The 21586-nt window shown below is 39.0% G+C and overlaps 4 protein-coding genes across 7 annotated transcripts in view; 2 read left to right on the forward strand and 2 right to left on the reverse strand.

Moving 5' to 3' along the window:
* Positions 1-7289: 7289 nt before the first annotated feature.
* Positions 7290-8329, forward strand: LOC116161519 (protein SGT1 homolog). The gene is made up of 3 exons (XM_031474879.1): positions 7290-7440; positions 7498-8004; positions 8052-8329. The coding sequence occupies exons 1-3, from the start codon at positions 7420-7422 to the stop codon at positions 8157-8159; spliced, it is 636 nt and encodes a 211-aa protein (XP_031330739.1). The 5' UTR covers positions 7290-7419; the 3' UTR covers positions 8160-8329.
* On the reverse strand, positions 8195-9358 carry LOC116161518. The gene is made up of 2 exons (XM_031474878.1): positions 8983-9358; positions 8195-8937 (listed from the first exon to the last, which is right to left on the reverse strand). The coding sequence occupies exons 1-2, from the start codon at positions 9196-9198 to the stop codon at positions 8212-8214; spliced, it is 942 nt and encodes a 313-aa protein (XP_031330738.1). The 5' UTR covers positions 9199-9358; the 3' UTR covers positions 8195-8211.
* Positions 9359-11949: 2591 nt separating this feature from the next.
* LOC116161516 (biotin--protein ligase) overlaps positions 11950-21586 on the forward strand; it is a 53620-nt gene continuing 43983 nt past the window's right edge. For 2 of the 4 annotated variants that reach the window (XM_031474873.1, XM_031474877.1), the window contains exon 1: positions 11950-12137. The gene's annotated coding sequence lies outside the window, so the exon portion shown is untranslated. Of the gene's footprint in view, positions 12142-21586 lie in introns of all 4 variants that reach the window. The other 2 variants (XM_031474874.1, XM_031474875.1) reach the window with 2 other exon arrangements.
* Positions 12228-19627, reverse strand: LOC116161520 (microtubule-associated proteins 1A/1B light chain 3C-like). Its single transcript, XM_031474881.1, has 4 exons — positions 18496-19627; positions 18286-18341; positions 12808-12914; positions 12228-12750 (listed from the first exon to the last, which is right to left on the reverse strand). Exons 1-4 carry the CDS (start codon positions 18641-18643, stop codon positions 12582-12584), a joined length of 480 nt encoding a protein of 159 aa, XP_031330741.1. The 5' UTR covers positions 18644-19627; the 3' UTR covers positions 12228-12581.

Genomic DNA, 21586 nt, shown 5'->3' on the forward strand with positions numbered 1-21586 from the left:
TCGTGCTGACCAGACTGTTGATTTGCGTAAACGTCGGATTTTGAATGTGCAAGCGATCGGCGGCGATCCGATTTAACGCCGTATTATCTAATACGACGACCGAGTCCGCCGAATCCGTCAGACGTTTTAGCGTTAGCAGCGAGTTGTACGGTTGAACTACCACGTCACTGATTTCGTCTTGATTCGGGAACACGCTGTACGTTTGTACCAGTTTCTTGGGAAAGCGATCGGATAGCTTCTCGAGTATATTTGAACCCATTCCGGAACCCGTTCCGCCGGCAATCGAATGGCACAATACGAAACCCTAAACATACTCAGCTGTTTTTACGAATTAAGATCAGATCTTATATAGTTCTAAGCGAGTTGTGGTGGAGTGGTGCATTGAGGCGAGTAACTACTGATTTTCATTTGGGATGTGATTCATTATAATCTGACGACTTTGTACTGTATCTGGTATGAACTTATAAACAACCTTACGTTCACGCTAAAAAAACATCAATCCAAAGCATTATTGAACGCCCGGTGTACAGCAAAAGGATTCTCATAACTTAAATCCAAAGGATTAATATCCTTTGGAAGAAGAAATTTTTGCAAAATCAGAAAGTCGGAAGGTAAGAATCAACTCTGAAAAGAATATTATTTGCTAACATAAAATTTGTACAAACCTTCAGAATCCCACCAAATCAACGCATAAGTTTCGAGAAATATTTACTAAATTCGAGTGACAAATTGCGAGTTACCTACAATTTTGTATGCGTGCGAATAGAAGTAAATTCAGGGACGAAGAAAGCAGTCTTGATTCGTAGTAAGGCTGTTGGTTTACGAGTGGTAAAATTTACGTGAAGGAACAATTTCGAGTCGGAGAACCGCTTTTCAAATAAAAAAAGTGACATTAAACTTATTAAGATATATAAAGACTTTTTTTTGGATCGCTAATAGTAATAGCTGATTAAATGCAAGTTTAGTGATGTCATTGGATAGCGACTTGTGCGATAAAAAAATGTTATACACAACAGAATTTATCAGTGCATTTAGCTGCAACAAGACCTAGGTAGTTAATAAATTGGTCAAAGTTAATGTCAACACAGCGGAACATTGGCATTTTATTCCAGTGCATAATCACGAGCTCGATAAGTACTTTCGCGAAATGGAAACGAGTTCGCTTGGATTCACGAATCCTACGAACTTTTCTTCTGATGCAAAAAAGTCAACGAAGCGAACTAAAGACAAAAGGATGACGGGTAATGCTTCGTTGAACTGCACCTTATCTTGAAACTAATTAGCTTACGCTGCGATAACAACTTGTCTATATTAACAACGTTAACCAATTCCGATACAAAATAATCTTGACCTCGGATTCCAATAATAAAATCGGATTTGTGTTCTGTGTAAACGTCATGTAGACGTTCATTCGGTCTAAATACCAAAAATAATGACGGGACAACCTGTATATAAGAAAAAATTCAAATTTAGTCAAGTATTTACGAAGAAGCACAGAATTGGATTATTTCATTTGAATTTGTATTTCCGTAGTTGTGTTTCCACTTTACAATTGTCTGTAATTGTGTAATAAACGCATTAAGTAAGAAACATCTGGTCAAATTATTATTAATTTCAACGAAGATGCACATATTGTGGTGATCACATAACGTCGGAACTATAAACGAGTTAAACGCGAAAATGTACTCATATACGAACACGAACAAATATATCTAGTGATAAGAAACGTATTGGGAAAAGCAAAATTGATTCTCAGTCGACATTTTTTGCTGCGTTGTAAGCAATATCCTCGAGTATGTTTGAAGATTCGTCAAGAACCAGAACGTGCATTTATTGAGTGAATCTCTCCGAATAGTAGTAAAGAATTTTAACTTCGGGTATAGCATCTTAAGTGGCGAGAACGCCTGTTTCGAGAAGTCGTCGAGAAATATTTACTAAATTCGAGTGACAAATTGCGAGCTACCTACAATTTTGTATGCGTGCGAATAGAAGCATCACAGTAAATTCAAGTACGAAGAAAGCAGTCTTGATTCGTAGCAAAGCTGTTGGTTTACGAGTGGTAAAATTTACGTGAAGGAACAATTTCGAATCGGAGAACCGCTTTTCAAATAAGAAAAAGTGACACTAAACTTATTGTGATACACAAAAGACTTTTTTGGATCGCTAATAATAAAAGCAAGTTTAGTGACGTCATTCGATCGCGACTTGTGCGATTAAAAAATGTTGTATACAACAGATTTAATCGGTGCATTTACCTGCAACAAGACCTAGTTAATAAATTGGCCAAAGTTAATATCAACACAGCGGAACATTGGCATTTTATTCCAGTGCATAATCACGATCTCGATGAGTACTTTCGCGAAATGGAAGCGGGTTCGCTTGGATTCACGAATCCTATGAACTTTTCTTCTGGTGCAAAAAGTCAACGAAGCGAACTAAAGCCAAAGGATTCAAGGGTAATGCTTGAACTATGAACTGCACCTTCTTATCTTGAAACTAATTAGCTTACGCTGCGATAACAACTTATCTATATTAACCACATTAACCAATTCCGATACAAAATAAACTTGACCTCGCATTCCAATAATAAAATCGGATTTGTGTTTTGTGTAAACGTCATGTAGACGTTCGTTCGGTCTAAATGTCAAAAATAATGACGGAACAACCTGCATAAGAAATAATTCAAATTTAGTCATGTATTTACGAAAAAGCACAGAATTGGTTTATTTCATTTGAATTTGTATTTCCGTAGTTGTTTTTCCATTTTACAATTGTCTGTAATTGTGTAATAAACGCAATAAGAAACATCTGGCCAAATTAAGTGTTTGTGATAAGAACATTTGATAACAGGCGAACGATAATTAATTTCAACGAAGATGCTGATAAGGGATGTGCAGGTGCTCAACGATGTGCGCATAGTTCGGCGTAAGTGGGGACACGTTCTGTCAAAGCTGGCATTATCACGTTGAATTATGATTGTCAGTGTTATTTGAAAGTGCTGCAGAAGATTATTTTATTGTGGAAGTGGTATCAACGAAAAAACGAGGCTTGCTGGTTCGCGACTGTTTGAAAGCGTGTACGTTTCTTTACGCTGTTTATTTTATTCGGACTGTCCCCCCGATTTGATTAGTAGGAGAAGTAGTTTGTCATTAGATTATTAGAATTATTAAAAAAAACTGTAAACAATCTTATTCTTATTTTATTTGTCGAGCGCTTGCGTGCGGGGTAATTTGTCCAAACAAGCCTTGTAAGTTTTTCTTTAGTTCAGGAATTTTGGGTTTAATTTTTCATTTCTTGTGTTTCGTAATAATTTTTTGTCACTGTGAGTCAATTAATTGTGGGTTTATTCGAACCCTCTGTGTCACCCAGCAGTGTTCGACACTAGATTATGTGAAGGTTTACACATGTTGAACGAGCCGAAGGCGAGATCGGTATAAATCAACCGCTCACTCGGAATTCGGGGCAGTTACACGATTTCGGTCACAAAATACCGAGTTCATACCAACGCCGAGCGAGCCGAACTGTTCTTTTGGACTTTTTTTGAAGTATAATGTAGCGAATATTTCCGAAATCCCGATAAACATCGAGGCACCATGAACTATTAGTGATTAAATAAAGAACGAAGGCGGATGTGACGCAATCTTTCCGCGAAATGTGACGTATTTTGTTCTAGAACGTTGAAGAAGACTAGCGACCGCTCCGGAACACTCTAGTTACTATATAAGCAAATCGAACTTAGTTTAAGGGCAGTGCCAATTTCGACACCGAAGTAATAAATAGTTCACGTTGTCATAAATTGTGTATTTGTGAACGAATAATATTTTACTGTTATAAATTAATTCATTTCAAGACTGTTTCTGTTTCTGAAATGCCAAAAGAGAGAACCCTTCCTAGCTTTCTTGCTGCAGTATGGAACATCGCTCCAGCATACAGAACAAATGAATATTCCTTTGTTGTCTGCTGGGGGGAAGGGGGAGGGTATATTATTGTATTTTTCGTATCCCATAATAAATAATAAAACTATAAACGACGCCATCTACAATTATTCTTTCAGAATTCTTTTTTAATTTCTTCCGAACATTTCTTGAAATTCTTTTGAAACATTCAAGAAATCCTCGAAGAAATCTTTTGAAAATTTTTTAGTTGTTTCAATATCCTTATGAACATTTTTTTAAATTCTATCAATAATAAGATTTTTACATCACTTGTCAGGATGACCTTTTCAGAACTCTCAAAAAAGTTCACTTTTGACACATTGGGAGGCTTCTTGAAGTGTTCCCCCTTTATTTTCAAAATTGATTTTTTATAACTTAAATGTCTGAACGCTAGGCAAGAACTCTAGAAATGTATGGGACGTCTCCAAAACTCTACAATAGCAAAATTCTATAAATCAAAATCTCAACAAATCTGACTTGTCGGATTATTACCTATGATTTGCGATTGCCCGCGACGTGGTGGCGCCACCTTTGCCATAAAAAGTATATGTTTTCGTACCATGCTGTCCTGGAACCCAGGAAAAGACAACTGCCCTCCGCTGTTCCGCCCAAGTGTGCATGAGTATATAGAAGAGGACAAAAAAACACCGAGTCTGCACAGCATTAAGACTCAACAAACCATAGAAAACTCTGGACAAAACGATAAGAATTCTCACTTAAAGTTTAACTTACCCGCAATGAGATACTTACTTCCAAACTATCACTACCATCCGCCTCTCTATCGATGATATCGAAGATTTCCTCGTTCAATTTTTCGCCCTGCGAATATCCGCACGCCCAATTATTTCCGGCACCGCCCCCGTTTTTAGATAGAAAAACATTTTCCTGATTGTAAAGCTTCGAGTACCGAGAATTCATGATGGTATTAATGACTCGCGGTTCCAAGTCGAGAAGGACCGCCCGTGGAATGTAGTGTTCGTCGTCGGCCTGGTAAAAGAACACATCTTTGCGATCGATGCCTTCGGTGGCAAAGTCCTCGAGTATTCCTTCGGGATTAATGCCGTGTTCGGCGCAGAGCCTCTTCCAGAATTCGAATCCGACTACGAATCATCACTTGTAACGATTACGTTAAGAGGAATGTACTTACTCTGGTTGCCGCACTGGCCTAACTGTAAAGTTATCATTTCGCAAGGCATTGTCGCTGTTATTTAATTTTGATTTCATTCAAGAAACGTACAGCGAAATTCCTTCTCCGGCAGTTATTATTGGCGGTTAATTGTCAAATCATTTGTTTACGATGTTGTCAAACTTATTTATAGAATCAGGTTTACCAACCACATACGATTTACATTTGTGTAATTTCATACAGGGTACTGCATTCAGTTAAAATATTTTTTGATTATTTTTCTTCTACAACATTGGAATAGTGAACTAGCGAGCATTCATGTTATACACGGATTATCCAACGGGAACGCCGGCTCAACGACTATATGTGAAAAGATTTCCCCTAAGGAGTTCATCGACACAATTGAGTATTCCAGCTCATAGGGGTATACAGTTCGGGAAAGAATCTAAGAACAAATTGGTCTATATTTACTACAGTGACACTATTTAGAACAGTGGTGACAATCTGGTTTTTGATTTGTCGTTGGTTCGGTCGCCATGTTGGGGTTAAATTACTTTGGTATAGGCATATATATACCTCTTATATATATGGGTATAGGAGACGTGTTTTTAGTGTTTTTTGTTTTACGCAACATCAGAAAAACCATTGTTTTTCATTTATAGTTATTCCACCGATCGTTAGTACGTTAGGTAAAGTTCAGGGAGCGTGTTGGGTAATGTGTCGCTTTCAATAATTCTTATAATAGTTCTAAACCATATAGAGGGTTTACAATTTACTGACGACAGATGGCGTAATTGTTGCTCGGAAATTTAAGTCAAAATAAATTACATTGCAAAAATAAACTTTGAAAATGGTAGTTCACCGAATAAAAATAGAAATAGGCTGGGAAAAAAAGAACTTACCAATAAAAAAAACAGCCGTCAAATTAATATCAAATTGTGTTGTAAAATTAATTGTTTGTAATGATGTGAATGCGTAACATAAAATTATAACATCACAAAAAGTAACAGGTAAACTTCAAGAGGTAACATATAGGTTAAAAACAAATTTTGGGAATTATGGGTCAGGTAAGCAGGTACCAAGATTCTAAGAAAGGGTGAAATCCACAGGATGTGACTCATCTTTGGTACAATAAAGTCCTTTTGTTAAAAGCAAGATGGAAAATTACATTACCTTGTAGGCAAATTTAACTAAAAACAAGATATGTGGAAATTGCGAATCGTAACTCATTTATCGCACATACATTCTAAACTGAAGAGCTTTGATTAGCGTAATGCCGCTCCTGCAAGATGGGTAACCCACCCCTGGTTTGGAACCTATAGTTGAATGTCGAAGACAATCACGGAATTAAGTGTCGTAGCTCAATTTTGACTAGAAATTGCATGGTTTCCAACTCACAAAATGTATGTATCATCGTAAGTTGTATACACAGGGTGGAACCTCTCACAACTATAAATGAATAAACAAACCTAATAGCAACGAATATTATTAGTTACTCTTTGCTAATAGTAAAAGATGATAGGCATAAAAATGCACGTTGGAATGTTGGCAACGGTTGTCTTTTAGTAGAGCTTATGAGAAAGCTCTATCCATGTCAAGGATGTTAAAAATACCTGGGACGCGGCATTCTCTGTCTACTACATGCAGTAAAACTGGAGGCAACATGTATTTAGCCGCGTGTGTGAAGGAGGAATGACAGTTGCTTCCACCAACAGTGGAGTTCCCGTTTAAGTTCTGTAAATCTATAAAATGAGAACATAAATAACCTATGCCACTGACCCCAATAACAAACATAAGAGCAATATAACCTCAAAAAAAGTACTTACGCGTGAAATGATATTCCTTTCGTTCGTTTATCATATACTTTGCACACGCCGCACCATGATATAATTGTCTACAAATTCGCCTATTAGAAATTAAAAACAAATTTACGTACGCGTGTAAACAAACAAACGAGTTTACACGATCCGGCATCGTTGTTTACAAGACAAACCTGTGGAAAACAATGCGTGGAATGTATGCTTCACAACAAATGGCGCAATGTCGCGTCCAGGTATTTTTAACGTTTTTGATCCATGTATATATATGATCTAAGGGTATAGGAGTTTACACGTTTTTTAGTATTTTTACGCACAGCAGCTAAACTCAATAATTTCAAATTGCACGTTTCTTATGTAACACCCTGTATACAGTATACACTTTATTGAACTTTGTGTTGGCAGTGGCACCAGAGTCTCAATTCCCCTAATAGGTTAAAAAAAACCCTAAAACGAATAATCAAAAATGTTTTGCATTTCTGTTGTGAAACTTTCGTAAATAAGAAAGTCTCATAATTTGATCATTCCTATCGATCACGCAATGGGAGACAATCAAGAGAAGGTCGGTAAAGAGCATTTAAAAATAAATTCAAACTTAACCTCCATTTTTGACTTGTAGAGATCGGCCCCCGTCAAGTACGACTGGTACCAAACCGAGGCTACAGTGGTCATAACAATTCTAGCAAAGAACGTAAACTCCGATACAACCGCAATTAACTTTACAAATGACACCGTTAGCGTCAACCTATCACTGCCGGACAATTGCACGCACGCTAGGGAAATTAGAGTAGCGCACGACGTGAACCCCGACCAGTGCACATTTAAAGTGACTCAAACGAAGGTCGAGGTGAAATTAAAGAAAGCGGAAGGTATTCGTTGGGAACACCTGGAACGCTCAGAGGATGATAAAATACTCAAACAAATACCGCAGGATCCCTCCGCTTCGAGCGGGCCCCCGTCGTATCCCACCTCGAAACCGGGTAAGGATTGGACGGCGATCGAACGCGACATCAATAAGCAAGAGTCTAGCGAAAAGCCGGTGGGAGAGGAGGCACTAAATATGCTTTTTCAAGATATTTACGGCAAAGGTAGCGATGATGTGAAGCGCGCAATGGTGAAAAGCTACGTAAGTGAATTTGAAATGACACGTTGCATAATAAAGTTTAATTGCAGATGGAAAGTGGGGGCACGGTACTCAGTACGAATTGGAACGAAATCGGTAAAGGACACGTCGACGTTAAACCACCCGACGGAATGGAGTGGAAGAAATGGGATTCGTAATTCCGAAGTGTACTTCGATTTTTATTGTTAGAGTTGTATTCAGCTTATAAAATTAACCAAAAACGCATTTCAATAATATAAAACCGAGTAATGCCGCTATCCCACCTACGCCTAGAATGATCTGCGAATCTGAAGGCTCGGTGCTCGTTACGGCTTTACTGTGAACTATCGCCTGTAGTACCATCGCAGTTTCCCTATGATTTTGATTAATTACATTTAAAAGCGTCGAATTATCTAATCGATTCAATAACTCCCTTTGATTGTTACTAATTAACGTTAAAAGTTGCTTGTCCCTATCGATTACACCGGAAACATTACGCATCTCTTTCAGACCTTCTTGTAATTGCAATTGGAGAACCGACGCGCTCAAGTCACCGTTATCTACGCGTAATCGTTCATCAATGAACCTCTTCAAATCTTGCTTTCGCAACGTGGAGTAGGCGAACGTCAAGAAAGAACCGACCAGGCTGAGAATCAATCCGAAATATTTCGTGTACTCCAACTGGGCGCGCTGTTTCTCGTGCGAGTCCTTCACCGCATTCGTAAACGCGGTAAAGATCTCGCGCTCCTCTCGATCGCATCCGTTAAAAGTGTCCGTTACGGACAGCTCCTGCTTTAAGATCTCCGTCTCCTCCTTCATCAAATCGAGAAATCTCTGCAGGTCCTCCTGTCGCTTCACCTTGTGGATCTGCTCTTGCAGCTCGTTCGACTTGCGCCGCACCTCGGAGAGCTGACGGCCGATCTCGCGACGTTTCTCCTGAACGTCGAGGAGCTTCTCCTAAAGAAGCGACGATAACTCAAACGCCGGTGACCAACTACTCACTTGTAACGTTATCACACGCTGCTGGTAAAACTTCACCTCGTCGAGACCCAATATTCTCGTGTACCAGGCGTTCGCTTCGGCCGCCTTCTTGTAGATGATCTCCTCCTTTACGTGGTTTACGTACTTTGGAGCCTCGGCGGCGCCCCACTTTAACTGTTCGCGAAGTGCTTGATTAACTGTATTTAAAGCGGCTATCACTTTCGTTTTTGCGTTCATAATTAGAGATTTCAACTTAAACCTAAGGGACTTTTTAATTACTGAGCATAAGTGCTGTTTCGTATATGAGCCATAAAATAGCAATTACATAAGTTAAAATACATATCTTTATAAATATTGCATCGATGTTTAAATAAAAATTAGGTTATGTTATGAATTATATGTTACGCCACTGGTTCATTCAAAAATCTATACCGTAGTAGGTACCTTTTACATACAAATTACATATTACCCATACAAGAGAAAGGTGAACGTGAGAAAGTGTTTTCCAAAGTCAACCTCCGATACTCTACGCTTTGCGAAGGGGCGAGGAGGTACTAGGTAGGGAAATAACATGGGAAAAATGAATATTTAATGAATTATTGTAAATATTTGGTCTCTTGCACCGGTTTTTCACTTTCACTTATCAAAAACTCTAGAATTATTGATGATATTTTCAGAACCCTAACAAAGGTTTTGACGCAATAAGCGCCGGGTGGTTGCGTGAGTGGTTCTACGCAAACTTCAGACTACATTAACCCAGCAACATTTAAAATGACCCCCAGAATTGTTGTTCCCCCAAATGCCAAACAGATCCCCTTTAAATTTGAAATCCTAAAGTGGCACGTCAAACATCTAAATCAAGTCTCCCTTCCGTTAGTTGCAAACAACGCTTTGACCTGAAGTAGATCAGTAGGGAAGGAACACAAAATAAAAGGTCAACAGTTTGTTTAATAATTATTGTTTTCATTATGAAGATTCTGAAAGCCAGAAAATTTAGTTGATGTACGTTAACGTTAAAAACAGAACAAGCAAAGCCTAAAAGGTGCCCTACTCTCGAAAAAAAGACAACTGCCAAGGATAAAAAGAGTACGACTGAGAAAAACCTTGACATTTTACAGCAGAAGAATTAATTCATTCACACAAATTTGGTTACACTTAAAACAAGTTTTGGGACCAATGGGTCAGGTAAACAAGTACCAAAATTCTGAGATAGGGTAAAGCGCATATGAAGTGACTCATCTTTAGTGCAATAACGTCTTTTCTAAGAAAATTGATGGAAAATTATATGATCTCGCTGGTCAAATCAAATTAATGACAAAATATGTAGAAATCAGTTCATCGCAACACATGTATCGCACATAGATTCTAAACCGACGAGTTTTTGTTAGCAGAATCGCGCCCCCGAGATAGGTAACTCGCCCTCCTCCAGGGTATCGGAGCATACAGTTGAGACTCGATAACAGTCCCGGCATTAGGTGTCGTAACTAATGCACTTAATTGGTTATTTGCCATCCACGTAGCCGCCTCATTTACGGACTTTGGAACTTCGATAACTTCCACATACATAGCATATTTTTTAAGTAACCTACGTTTTGAAATTTCTCGTCTGCAGAGTTACGGATGGCGTTTCTCGCATGAACCCATTCGATAGTGTTAAGGTGTTTTGTGCAAGTGTTTAAAATGTCACGAACGTGGAACAACAGGGTTCCAGACCTGTGTATACGACCGTGGTCACAAACTGGGCGTCGATTCCCGAAGATGTGCTTTGTTCACATCGACTGACCTTGAAATGAACGTGAATGTCACTGCATTCTCGAACCTACCACATCGAGCGAAAAGTTGATCGAACGCAACGACTGGTCTAGACCTTTCGTTGCGTGAAAGTCATGCGCAGTTGCAGCTACAGGACGGATCTTGCAGCTGTTTTGCTATAGAGGCTATTCAGTGCCCTAACCTATAATTTATAGGCTATAAATTCACATATTTTCTGTGAAATAAAACATGGAATTGTTCGAGGATTTTCTGGTTTAATTTAATTAATAGCAGTATCCATAATGCAAAAACAAAACAAAATACAAAACTGACAAATGACAGTTCAATTCTTGTCTGTGATTGGTTAGCGCATAAAGTTTGTCCACGATTCGGGAATGCAGCCTGAACTTGAACTTATCCCTATCCTATACGATCATGACGTCATAGACGCCGGTCACATCACATGCACATCACGGAGCATATCGACTAACTTCGGGAATCGATGCCCAGGAGGCTAAGATCATTACAGCCTATCACGCAATTCAAATGTGATTATCATCTTTGAAATTCTTGCGTTTCTAGGTTCGACTTCAGAAGCAGTGTTGGGTATATCGTTTTTACCGCATTACAAAATAATTCAAAGATTACGCTGTTTTCTGCCTGTCTGTCTGTGTTTATTGTATTGTGTGATATTCATCTGCTACATTGATCATATAGGCATCAACTGAAAGCTTATAGATATAAAGTCCAGCAAGGAGTGACCCCCCCCCCCCAACAATCGTTCGCTCTAAAAGTGATCAAATCAAGAATAGAATAAGAAATTTGAACTCTTTTTTTCAATAAACGATAGGGAACTCAAAATGTTCACCAGCTTCTTCTAAAATATAGGGCGGCAAACCTTGATCGCGCCCCGGGCGCCACCAAGCTACGCTACGCCACTGCGTGGAAGCCCGACTGCGGCACTAAAGGTCCATGGTTCGAATCCGGGTTCGGGCATTGATATTTGTAATTGCCCCGCCCACTTACGAGCCAAAATTTAAAAAAAAATTAAGAAATTGCGTCTCTGAATAAACGCCAAAATATGACGAAAGCGCATTTTGAAGGTAATTGGGTGGCGAAGGGGTGGAGGGGTACCATCAAAAGCGTAACGTGTGTACTCACTTTATAAGATAAAAACTGATAGTGGCAACACCATAGACACAGACTGTGGCTTCAGTAGCTACAAAGGCAACTAGACAACACCGCCTTCTGTCAAAAGTTTTCGGTGCATTTAATGTTTTGTACAGTTTTTCAACAATTCTATTTATTTATGCCGGATAATGAATGGTTTGTAACAAATTAAAGACAATGGCAATTAATTATGTGTCTACCACCAGCTTGCAATTGATTTAAAGCGGTTATTGTGCACCATAACCTCACAATTTGTAAGTACGTACTGATTTACCTTTTGATTATTGTCCTGTCGGTCTCATTCGCCTCCCACTGAAATACTCGGCCTCACTCATTCAGCAACAACGACTTGAGAAAATTTATTTGGTAAAAATATCAAAACACATCCCTTGAAGATGCTAATAAATGGTACGGATTGTACGAACAGTCTTTTAAAATGTTTTTAAGTAAACATACTGGTATGAGAATTACCATTAACATCTACAATAACTTAAAGTCTACTTTAAAAACCTGATCAGTCTATTCTTTCTGAAATTACACAGTAACTATAATAATAAAAAAGAAGAGAAATTGAACGCGTTGCAGCGGCTCTCGTCCTCCCTCCGAAAACACGTCGGCTAAGTAGTAAACTCTTATCCTACCACCACGTTTTCACTTTCCTCACGACCGTTACTCCTATTAATACAAGTTTGATCACATCATTTACGGCCTCCGAACACCTCCTGCGACGCGTACGTTATGTACAGGAAACCGTCGGTGCACGCGTACTCGGTGTAAACCTCGGCCAGCGTTAACGACAGACTGACCAGCGATTTATTGTTGACGAGGAGGTAGAGGGCCTGCGACGATCCGACGTGCATGCGGTTTCTGAAAGGGAAATTTTCCCGTAAGCACGCACGGTACGGCGAAGAGGGGCCGACTTACCTGATGATCGTGAGGAATTGCGACATTGTGATTTCTTGGGGGACTAGAAATTTCGACTTGTCCAGTTGTGGTAGGTAGTTTTCCTTTGTGAACCTTTGTACTATGATCTGAAAAAAGGATCTGGGTAATTTCAGTCGATCAAAGATGGCGCTTGTGCCTCTATTTTGTCACTTTGTCTTTAGTGTTTTTGAAACCGAAAGTTTGTCAAGTATCAGGCCCCGAAAATGCCATAGATTACCCATTTTCCTATGTCAATAACTATTAGATACATATCAATAAATAATACCAAGGAGGGCGTTCTTTTCTATACATCTGGTATTCTGTGGTCTCGTCTGTGGTACTCCGTATCTATTCTGTGGTACGGTATTTTTCAATATTCCATTCAGTTTTTCCAAGGAGATCATTCTGGAATAAAATGCGGACGGGTTTTTGGATAGATCAGTAGGTATCAAAAAAGGTTTCAATATTTTCAGGTGTCAATTTTTATTTTTGGGGTTGAAGAATTCTGAGGTATCAAAAAAAATCCTAGAATTATTAAGAGCTGGGTACTGCTCGCGAGCGTTTCGCTTGAAAAAGCGCTCCAAGCGGAAAAACTTTTCGGAGCGGCCGCTTGGTGCTCGATACTCAAGCGTTTACTTAAAGTGCTCGGCGCTCGAGCGCTTTTTCCTGTCCGCTCTCAAGCGCTGAAGGATTAAGCCCCGCTCGCGAACGTTTTTTCCGCTCGAGCGCTTTTTTCACTCACGGGCACTTTTCCCGAGCGCTCGCGATAAACGGCCCGAGCACTTTTAGGAGTGCTCGGAACTCGCAAGCGGTTTCGCTTTACAAAACAGCTCGATGCTCGCGAGTATTTTTGAGGCAATTAGAGCACTCGTCGCTCGAGCGGCTTTTTAGAACGCTCGACTCAGCCCTGAGCTGCATGAATCTTGCAGAATCAAGCATCTGGAAAGACCTTTTAGGATATTCCCGAGGATATTCCTGAAGGATATTAAACTGGATGTAAGGAATCCTGAGGTATAAAAAAGAATTTTGTAGAATACCAAGGAGTCAAGCTCCTGGAAAGGTCTTTTAGGATATTCTTGAAGAATATTAAATAGGGGTTTAAGGATTTTGAGTAGAAAATCCTGAGGCAGCAAAAAAACCCTGTAGGATTAATCAGAGCTGTAAGAATCTTGCAGATACTAAAGGAGTCAAGCGTCTGGAAACGCCTTTTAGTATAATCCCGAGGATATTCCTGAAGAATATTAAATTGCGTTTAAGGATTTTGAGTAGTAAATCTTGAGGTATCAAAAAAAACCTGTAGAATTATGAGGAGCTGCGAGAATCTTGAAGAATACTAAAAGACTTATGTGTCTCAAAAGGCCTTTTAGGATATTCCTGCAGAATATTAAATTGCGTTTAAGGATTTTGAGTAGAAAATCTTGAGGTATCAAAAAAACCTGTAGAATTATGAGGAGTGCTAGAATCTTGAAGAATACTAAAAGAGTTAAGTGTCTCAAAAGACCTTTTAGGATATTCCTGAAGAATATTAAATTGCGTTTAAGGATTTTAAGTAGTAAATCTTGAGGTATCAAAAAAAATGTAGAATTATGAGGAGCTGCTAGAATCTTGAAGAATACTAAAAGAGTTAAGTGTCTCAAAAGACCTTTAGGATATTCCTGCAGAATATTAATTGCGTTTAAGGATTTTGAGTAGTAAATCTTGAGGTATCCAAAAAACCTGTAGAATTATGAGGAGCTGCTAGAATCTTGAAGAATACTAAAAGAGTTAAGTGTCTCAAAAGGCCTTTTAGGATATTCCTGAAGAATATTAAATTGCGTTTAAGGATTTTGAGTAGTAAATCTTGAGGCAGCAAAAAAATCCCGTAGGATTATTCAGAGCTGTAAGAATCTTGCAGATACCAAAGGAGGTAAGCGTCTGGAAACGCCTTTTAGGATATTCCTGCAGAATATTAAATTGCGTTTAAGGATTTTGAGTAGTAAATCTTGAGATATCACCAAAAATACTGTAGGATTATTAAGAACTTCAAGAATGTTGCAGAATACTAAAGGAGTTGAGTGTCTTGAAAGGCATGTTAGGATATTCTTGAAGAATCAAGAAACCTTCGAGGGGATTTTGGACTAGGATTTGGGAGATTTGAAGGAGCCCATTTGGATAAATTTTAAGATTACAAAAAGATGATATTGCTGAAAGGTAAATTATGCGCCGTTTTGCCCTTTGAGAATACATTTGTGTTTCAATATACTAAGAGTGGCTCAAACTTCGCGCTACAATAGCAATAACTCGACGCAAATCAATTTTTTTCGTGACGCTCATTATGCGCCATTGAATAAATGTAAAACTACCCAAATTTTGCGTGACCTTCTGGACAACTCGGCTTTTTTCCTCATTGTGAGGTTAGGTGCGAGTTTTGTGCCACAATAGCAAATCAAAAATTTCTTAAGTTGGCATTAAGCGCAAATTATGCGCCGTTTGTTTTTTTCCTAATGGGCGCAAATTGTATTTCCAAGGCGCATAATTCGCGCTTACTGTCTGATTTAGAAACATTTAATTTTGCGTGGAAATCTACGTCATTGACTATACTTCACTTATCTTTTTTTAATGGGCGCAAAATTTAAAACTGCGGATACTTTGCGCATGGTGTTTGAAAAAGGAAAAGCTGAGTTAAAACGGAAATCTACGCCAATGGACTTTACCGGATTTACGCTTTTGTTATTTATTATAATGGGCGCAAACATTTCCAAGGCGCATAATTCGCGCTTACTGTCTGATTTCGAAACTTTAATTCTTTTTTCCAGTTAATGGGCGCAAAATTTAAAACTGTGCATACTTTGCGCATGGAGTTTGAAAAAGGAAAAGCTGAATTAAAATGGAAATCTACGCCAATGGGCTTTACCGGATTTACGTATTTGTTATTTATTACAATGGGTGCAAATCGAGGTGCAAATGTTTCCAAGGCGCATAATTCGATTTTACTGTCCGATTTCGAAACTTCAATTCTTTTTTCTTGTTAATGGGCGCAATATTTTAAAACTGCGCAAACTTTGCGCATGGTGTCTGAAAGAGAAAAAGCTGAATTAAAATGGAAATCTACGCCAATGGACTTTACCGGATTTACGCTTTTGTTATTTATTATAATGGGCGCAAATATTTCCAAGGGGCATAATTCGCGCTTACTGTCTGATTCCGAAACTTCAATTCTTTTTTCTTGTTAATGGGCGGAAAATTTTAAACTGCGCATACTTTGCGAATGGTGTTTAAAAAAGAAAAAGCTGAGTTAAAATGGAAATCTACGCCAATGGACTTGACGGGATTTTCGCTTTTGTTATTTATTATAATGGGTGCAAATATTTCCAAGGCGCATAATTTGCGCCTATTGTCTGATTTCGAAACTTCAATTCTCTTTTCTTATTAATGGGCGCAAAATTTAAAACTGCGCATTCTTTGCGAATGCTGTCTGAAAAAGGAAAAGCTGAGTTAAAACGGAAATGTACGCCAATGGGCTTTACCGGATTTACGATTTTGTTATTTATTATAATGGGCGCAAATATTTCCAAGGCGCATAATTCGCGCTTACTGTCTGATTTCGAAACTTCAATTCTCTTTTCTTGTTAATGGGCGCAAAATTTAAAACGGTGCATACTTTGCGCATGGTGTTTGAAAAAGAAAAGCTGAGTCAAAATGGAAATCTACGCCAATTGACTTTACCGGATTTACGTATTTGTTATTTATTGTAATGGGCGCAAATGTTTCCAAGGCGCATAATTCGCGCTTACTGTCTGATTTAGAAACATTTGATTTTACGTGGAAGTTACGTCATTGGCTACCCTTTAATTACTTTTTTATGTTCATGGGCGCAAAATTTAAAACTGCGCATACTTTGCGAATGGTGTTTGAAAAAGAAAAGCTGAGTTAAAATGGAAATCTACGCCAATGGACTTTACCGGATTTACGATTTTGTTATTTATTATAATGGGGGCAAATATTTCCAAGGCGCATAATTCGCGCTTACTGTCTTCAATTCTTTTTTCTTGTTAATGGGCACAAAATTTAAACCTGCGCATACTTTGGGCATGGTGTTTGAAAAAGGAAAAGCTGAGTTAAAACGAAAATCTACGCCAATGGACTTTACCGGATTTACGCTTTTGTTATTTATTATAATGGGCGCAAATATTTCCAAGGCGCATAATTTGCGCTTACTGTCTGATTTCGAAACTTCAATTCTTTTTTCTTGTTAATGGGCACAAAATTTAAACCTGCGCATACTTTGGGCATGGTGTTTGAAAAAGGAAAAGCTGAGTTAAAACGAAAATCTACGCCAATGGACTTTACCGGATTTACGCTTTTGTTATTTATTATAATGGGCGCAAATATTTCCAAGGCGCATAATTTGCGCTTACTGTCTGATTTCGAAACTTCAATTCTTTTTTCTTGTTAATGGGCACAAAATTTAAACCTGCGCATACTTTGGGCATGGTGTTTGAAAAAGGAAAAGCTGAGTTAAAACGAAAATCTACGCCAATGGACTTTACCGGATTTACGCTTTTGTTATTTATTATAATGGGCGCAAATATTTCCAAGGCGCATAATTTGCGCTTATTGTCTGATTTCGAAGCTTCAATTTTCTTTTCTTGTTAATGGGCGCAAAATTTAAACTACGCATGTTTCGCGCGTATTGTCTAAAAAAGGTGAGTTAAAATGGAAATCTGCGCCAATTGACTTTACTGGATCTACGCTCTTGTTATTTTCCTAATGGGCGCAAATTTTATTTTGAAAAGCGCATAATTCGCGCTTACTGTCTGATTTAGAAACCTTTGAATTTACGTGGAAATCTACGTCATTGGCTACACTTTAATTATCTTTTTTTTGTAATGAACGCAACATTTAAAACTGCGCATATGTTGCGTATACTGTCTGAAAATAGAAAAAGGTGAGTTATTGCTACGCTACGTACGTACGCTATTGCTATACTAAAATTTGACACACGAAGTTACTAAAAAAAAATAGGATGTGGGTACAGGGTATTTCAAAAATATGTAACAGTGAACCGTTTTTTAAGCTTATTAACAGTTTTGTTTCAATGTCAAATTTGAGTATATGTGGACGAACAAATCGAATCTACCGAAAACACGCGGTAAACAAAAAAAAACATTGTCCATGGTGATACAAGATGGTACGCTTTTCAACGAAAATGTACTCTTCCAGCTCGACTTGGTCGATTGTTTTGTATTTCTAATACTTTTTCGAGAAAGTTCGCGCAAATCCAGAAGCAAAAGTGACGAAAATGGGTTTTTTCAAAAAACCGTGGGCAATTTCAAAATTGATCCTGTTTCAGTCAGTTTTGCCCAAACAAAATATCTAGAGTGTTGTGTAACTTTAGAAAATCGACAGATGACGCTTACTAACCGTTTTGAAATAGTTCATTTTTCAAAAACTCGAGGAAAATTTAGAGGCACAAACGCGTGGGTTCTTAGTACTTACTGGTATTTTTGTAGGGAATCTGTTTCTAATGGCCATAACTTCTTCCTTTCTAATTTCTGCAACAATAGAAATGAAGCGTTAGTGCTCGCGGCCGAATTCGAAATGTTTCACAACTTTTTTGAAATTGAACTTTACACTGTATTGGATGATATCGATTAGGCAAATGGCTCGAACGGTGCTACCATTTCCATTACATTTTTTAAAACTCACCGATGGCTTTTCCTTTGCCCTTCGTGTTGCAGTTGATGTCCCGCCTCGGTCTTCGGAAATCCGCATTGAACTTCTCCAACATTGTGTTTTTCAATTTACACAGATGTTTGTTTTGGTTATAATCGCAGATATCAGTAGTTGCGAACATAAAGTTATATTTAGACGAAACTTGGCCAACCAAAAAAAAAAAAACTCGGACGGTACTTGTCGCACCAACCACCACCCACTTTAACCGACGAAATGTTCCAAAAATGAAATTCGGGCACGGTTTAACACTGCACGTAGCCGCTTCTTTAAATTGTGACCCGCCGTCATGTACTTAACGCGACTACCGGCGCTGCTCTGCCAGGCGAATCGGCTCTCAATAAAAATTTATGTTATTCTCCGTTTATCGCTTATTGAAAAATACAGGACCGGATTTGATTTATTACGAATTTATTATTGTAGAACTTTCCTGATAACCCATCAAGGTTGTTGATTAATGTTTACTGTGTGTATAGCATTTACGTTAACAGCCTTATTTGCTTTTCTTTGAATTCCGAAAGATTATTTGTGAATGCCGTCCGTTGTGGAGATACTTAGTTGCCAACTGCTTCTGTACACGCCCCGATTAGATATCGAGGGCAGAAAAACAAAGGAATTACCATACAATTTCTTCTTTGTAATGGGGACTTCCTCCAACATCTCGATTTACCTTTTTTTGAAAACGGTCCACTTTGGTTTTGTTGACCTTGGTCTATTTGACTTCATAATCTATCGAATGCAAATAATAAGGAAGGATCCGGTTGAAATTGTCCCAAAATTTTCCTCGCATTTTAAAATTCCACTCCTGAAATTCTTCCCAGATTCTCCGAAGCTTGCTCCCGAAATTATTATCAATTCCTTCAATTTCCTGAAACTGCTGAGATTTTCGAAGCAAAGGGAAGTTCGCTTTGGTGCCGTTGGAATTCTTTTTGAAGAAAAGAACCGATTACGTGCCGAACTTGCTTTCGGCTTGCTCGAGAATGACACCTTTTTTTTGGTGTTAGTCGAGTCTCGTAAATGAGCTCCGAATCAATCTATTACTAATGAAGCAAAGGTGAGTTCGTTACAAAGCGAGCTGCTACTGAGGCATTGTGCGTCGTTTTGAAGAAACGAGCCGATTCTGTGCCGAACTCACCTTTGGCAGTGACACCTTTTTTGGTCTTCAGTCAAATCTAATAAATGAGCTTCAAATCAATCAATGACTGGCTAAGCAAAGGTGAGTTCGAAGCAAATTGAGCTCCTGTTATGCTTCGTTTTGAAGAAACGAGCTGATTGTGTGCCGAACTCGCCTTCGGCTCGCTCGGCAATTTTCTCTTTTTTTATTCTTCAGGCAAATCTAATAAATGAGCTCTAAATCACTCAATACTTAGTGAAGCAAAGGGAAGTTCGGTACAAATCGAGCTCCAGCTGTGCCGGTGGTCGTCGTTTTGAAGAAACGAGCCGATTGTGTGGCGAACTCGCCTTCGGCTCGCTCGGCAATGTCCCTTTTTTTTGATCGTCGGTCACGTGTAACAAATGAGCTCTGGATCATTCAATGACTGGCGAAGCAGAGATGAGTTCGGGACAAATTGAGCTCCTGCTGTGTTTCGTTTTAATGAATCGAGCCGATTGTGTGCCGAACTCGCCTTCGGCTCGCTCGGCAATTTTCTTTTTTTTTTTTGGTGTTCAGTCAAATCTAATAAATGAGCTCACTCATCACTCAATAAGGGAAGTTCGGTACTAATTGAGCACCGGCAGTGCCCGATTTTGTACCGAACTCGTCTTCGGCTCGCTCGGCAATGGCCCCTTTTTTTGATCTTCGGTCAAGTGTAATAAATAAGCTCTGCATCAATCAATGACTGGCTAAGCAAAGGTGAGTTCGGAACAAATTGAGCTCCTGCTGTGTTTTGTTTTGATGGATCGAGCCGATTGTGTGCCGAACTCGCCTTCGGTTCGCTCGGAAATTTTCTTTTTTTTTTGGTTTTCAGTCAAATCTAATAAATGAGTTCCGAATCAATCAATGACTAGCTAAGCAAAGATGAGTTCAGAACAAGCTGAGCTCCTGCTGCTCTTCGTTTTGAAGAAACAGGCCGATTGTGTGCCGAACTCGCCTTCGGCTCGCTCGGCAATCTTTCTTTTTTTTGTTCTTCAGTGAAATCTAATAAATGAGCTCTATATCACTCAATACTTAGTGAAGCAAAGGAGAGTTCGGTACAAATCGAGCTCCAGCTGTGCCGTTGATCTTCGTTTTGAAGAAACGAGCCAATTGTGTGCCGAACTCACCTTCGGCTCGCTCGGCAATTTTCTTTTTTATTCTTCAGGCAAATCTAATAAATGAGCTCTAAATCACTCAATACTTAGTGAAGCAAAGGGAAGTTCGTACAAATCGAGCTCCAGCTGTGCCGGTGGTCGTCGTTTTGAAGAAACGAGCCGATTGTGTGCCGAACTCGCCTTCGGCTCGCTCGGCAATGTCCCTTTTTTTTGATCGTCGGTCACGTGTAACAAATGAGCTCTGGATCATTCAATGACTGGCGAAGCAGAGATGAGTTCGGGACAAATTGAGCTCCTGCTGTGTTTCGTTTTAATGAATCGAGCCGAAACTCGCCTTCGGCTCGCTCGGCAATTTTCTTTTTTTTTTTTGGTGTTCAGTCAAATCTAATAAATGAGCTCACTCATCACTCAATAAGGGAAGTTCGGTACTAATTGAGCACCGGCAGTGCCCGATTTTGTACCGAACTCGTCTTCGGCTCGCTCGGCAATGGCCCCTTTTTTTGATCTTCGGTCAAGTGTAATAAATAAGCTCTGCATCAATCAATGACTGGCTAAGCAAAGGTGAGTTCGGAACAAATTGAGCTCCTGCTGTGTTTTGTTTTGATGGATCGAGCCGATTGTGTGCCGAACTCGCCTTCGGTTCGCTCGGAAATTTTCTTTTTTTTTTGGTTTTCAGTCAAATCTAATAAATGAGTTCCGAATCAATCAATGACTAGCTAAGCAAAGATGAGTTCAGAACAAGCTGAGCTCCTGCTGCTCTTCGTTTTGAAGAAACAGGCCGATTGTGTGCCGAACTCGCCTTCGGCTCGCTCGGCAA

Source organism: Photinus pyralis, unplaced genomic scaffold (genome assembly GCF_008802855.1).
Source record: "Photinus pyralis isolate 1611_PpyrPB1 unplaced genomic scaffold, Ppyr1.3 Ppyr1.4_LG10, whole genome shotgun sequence".
Taxonomy (NCBI): Eukaryota; Metazoa; Arthropoda; class Insecta; order Coleoptera; family Lampyridae; genus Photinus; species Photinus pyralis.

Bases quoted from the DNA above. Each gene is read 5' to 3' on its own strand.
- LOC116161520 (XM_031474881.1), bottom strand. From the start codon at position 18,643: ATGTTCGCAACTACTGATATCTGCGATTATAACCAAAACAAACATCTG. The intron at 12,915-18,285 runs GTAAGTACTAAG...TCCTTTTTTCAG, and splicing joins GATTCCCTACAAAAATACCA to ATCATAGTACAAAGGTTCAC. The intron at 12,751-12,807 runs GTAAGTCGGCCC...TTTCCCTTTCAG, and splicing joins CAATTCCTCACGATCATCAG to AAACCGCATGCACGTCGGAT.
- LOC116161518 (XM_031474878.1), bottom strand. From the start codon at position 9,198: ATGAACGCAAAAACGAAAGTGATAGCCGCTTTAAATACAGTTAATCAA. The intron at 8,938-8,982 runs GTGAGTAGTTGG...TCGCTTCTTTAG, and splicing joins AGCGTGTGATAACGTTACAA to GAGAAGCTCCTCGACGTTCA.
- LOC116161519 (XM_031474879.1), top strand. From the start codon at position 7,420: ATGGGAGACAATCAAGAGAAG. The intron at 7,441-7,497 runs GTCGGTAAAGAG...TTTGACTTGTAG, and splicing joins TGGGAGACAATCAAGAGAAG to AGATCGGCCCCCGTCAAGTA. The intron at 8,005-8,051 runs GTAAGTGAATTT...GTTTAATTGCAG, and splicing joins GCGCAATGGTGAAAAGCTAC to ATGGAAAGTGGGGGCACGGT.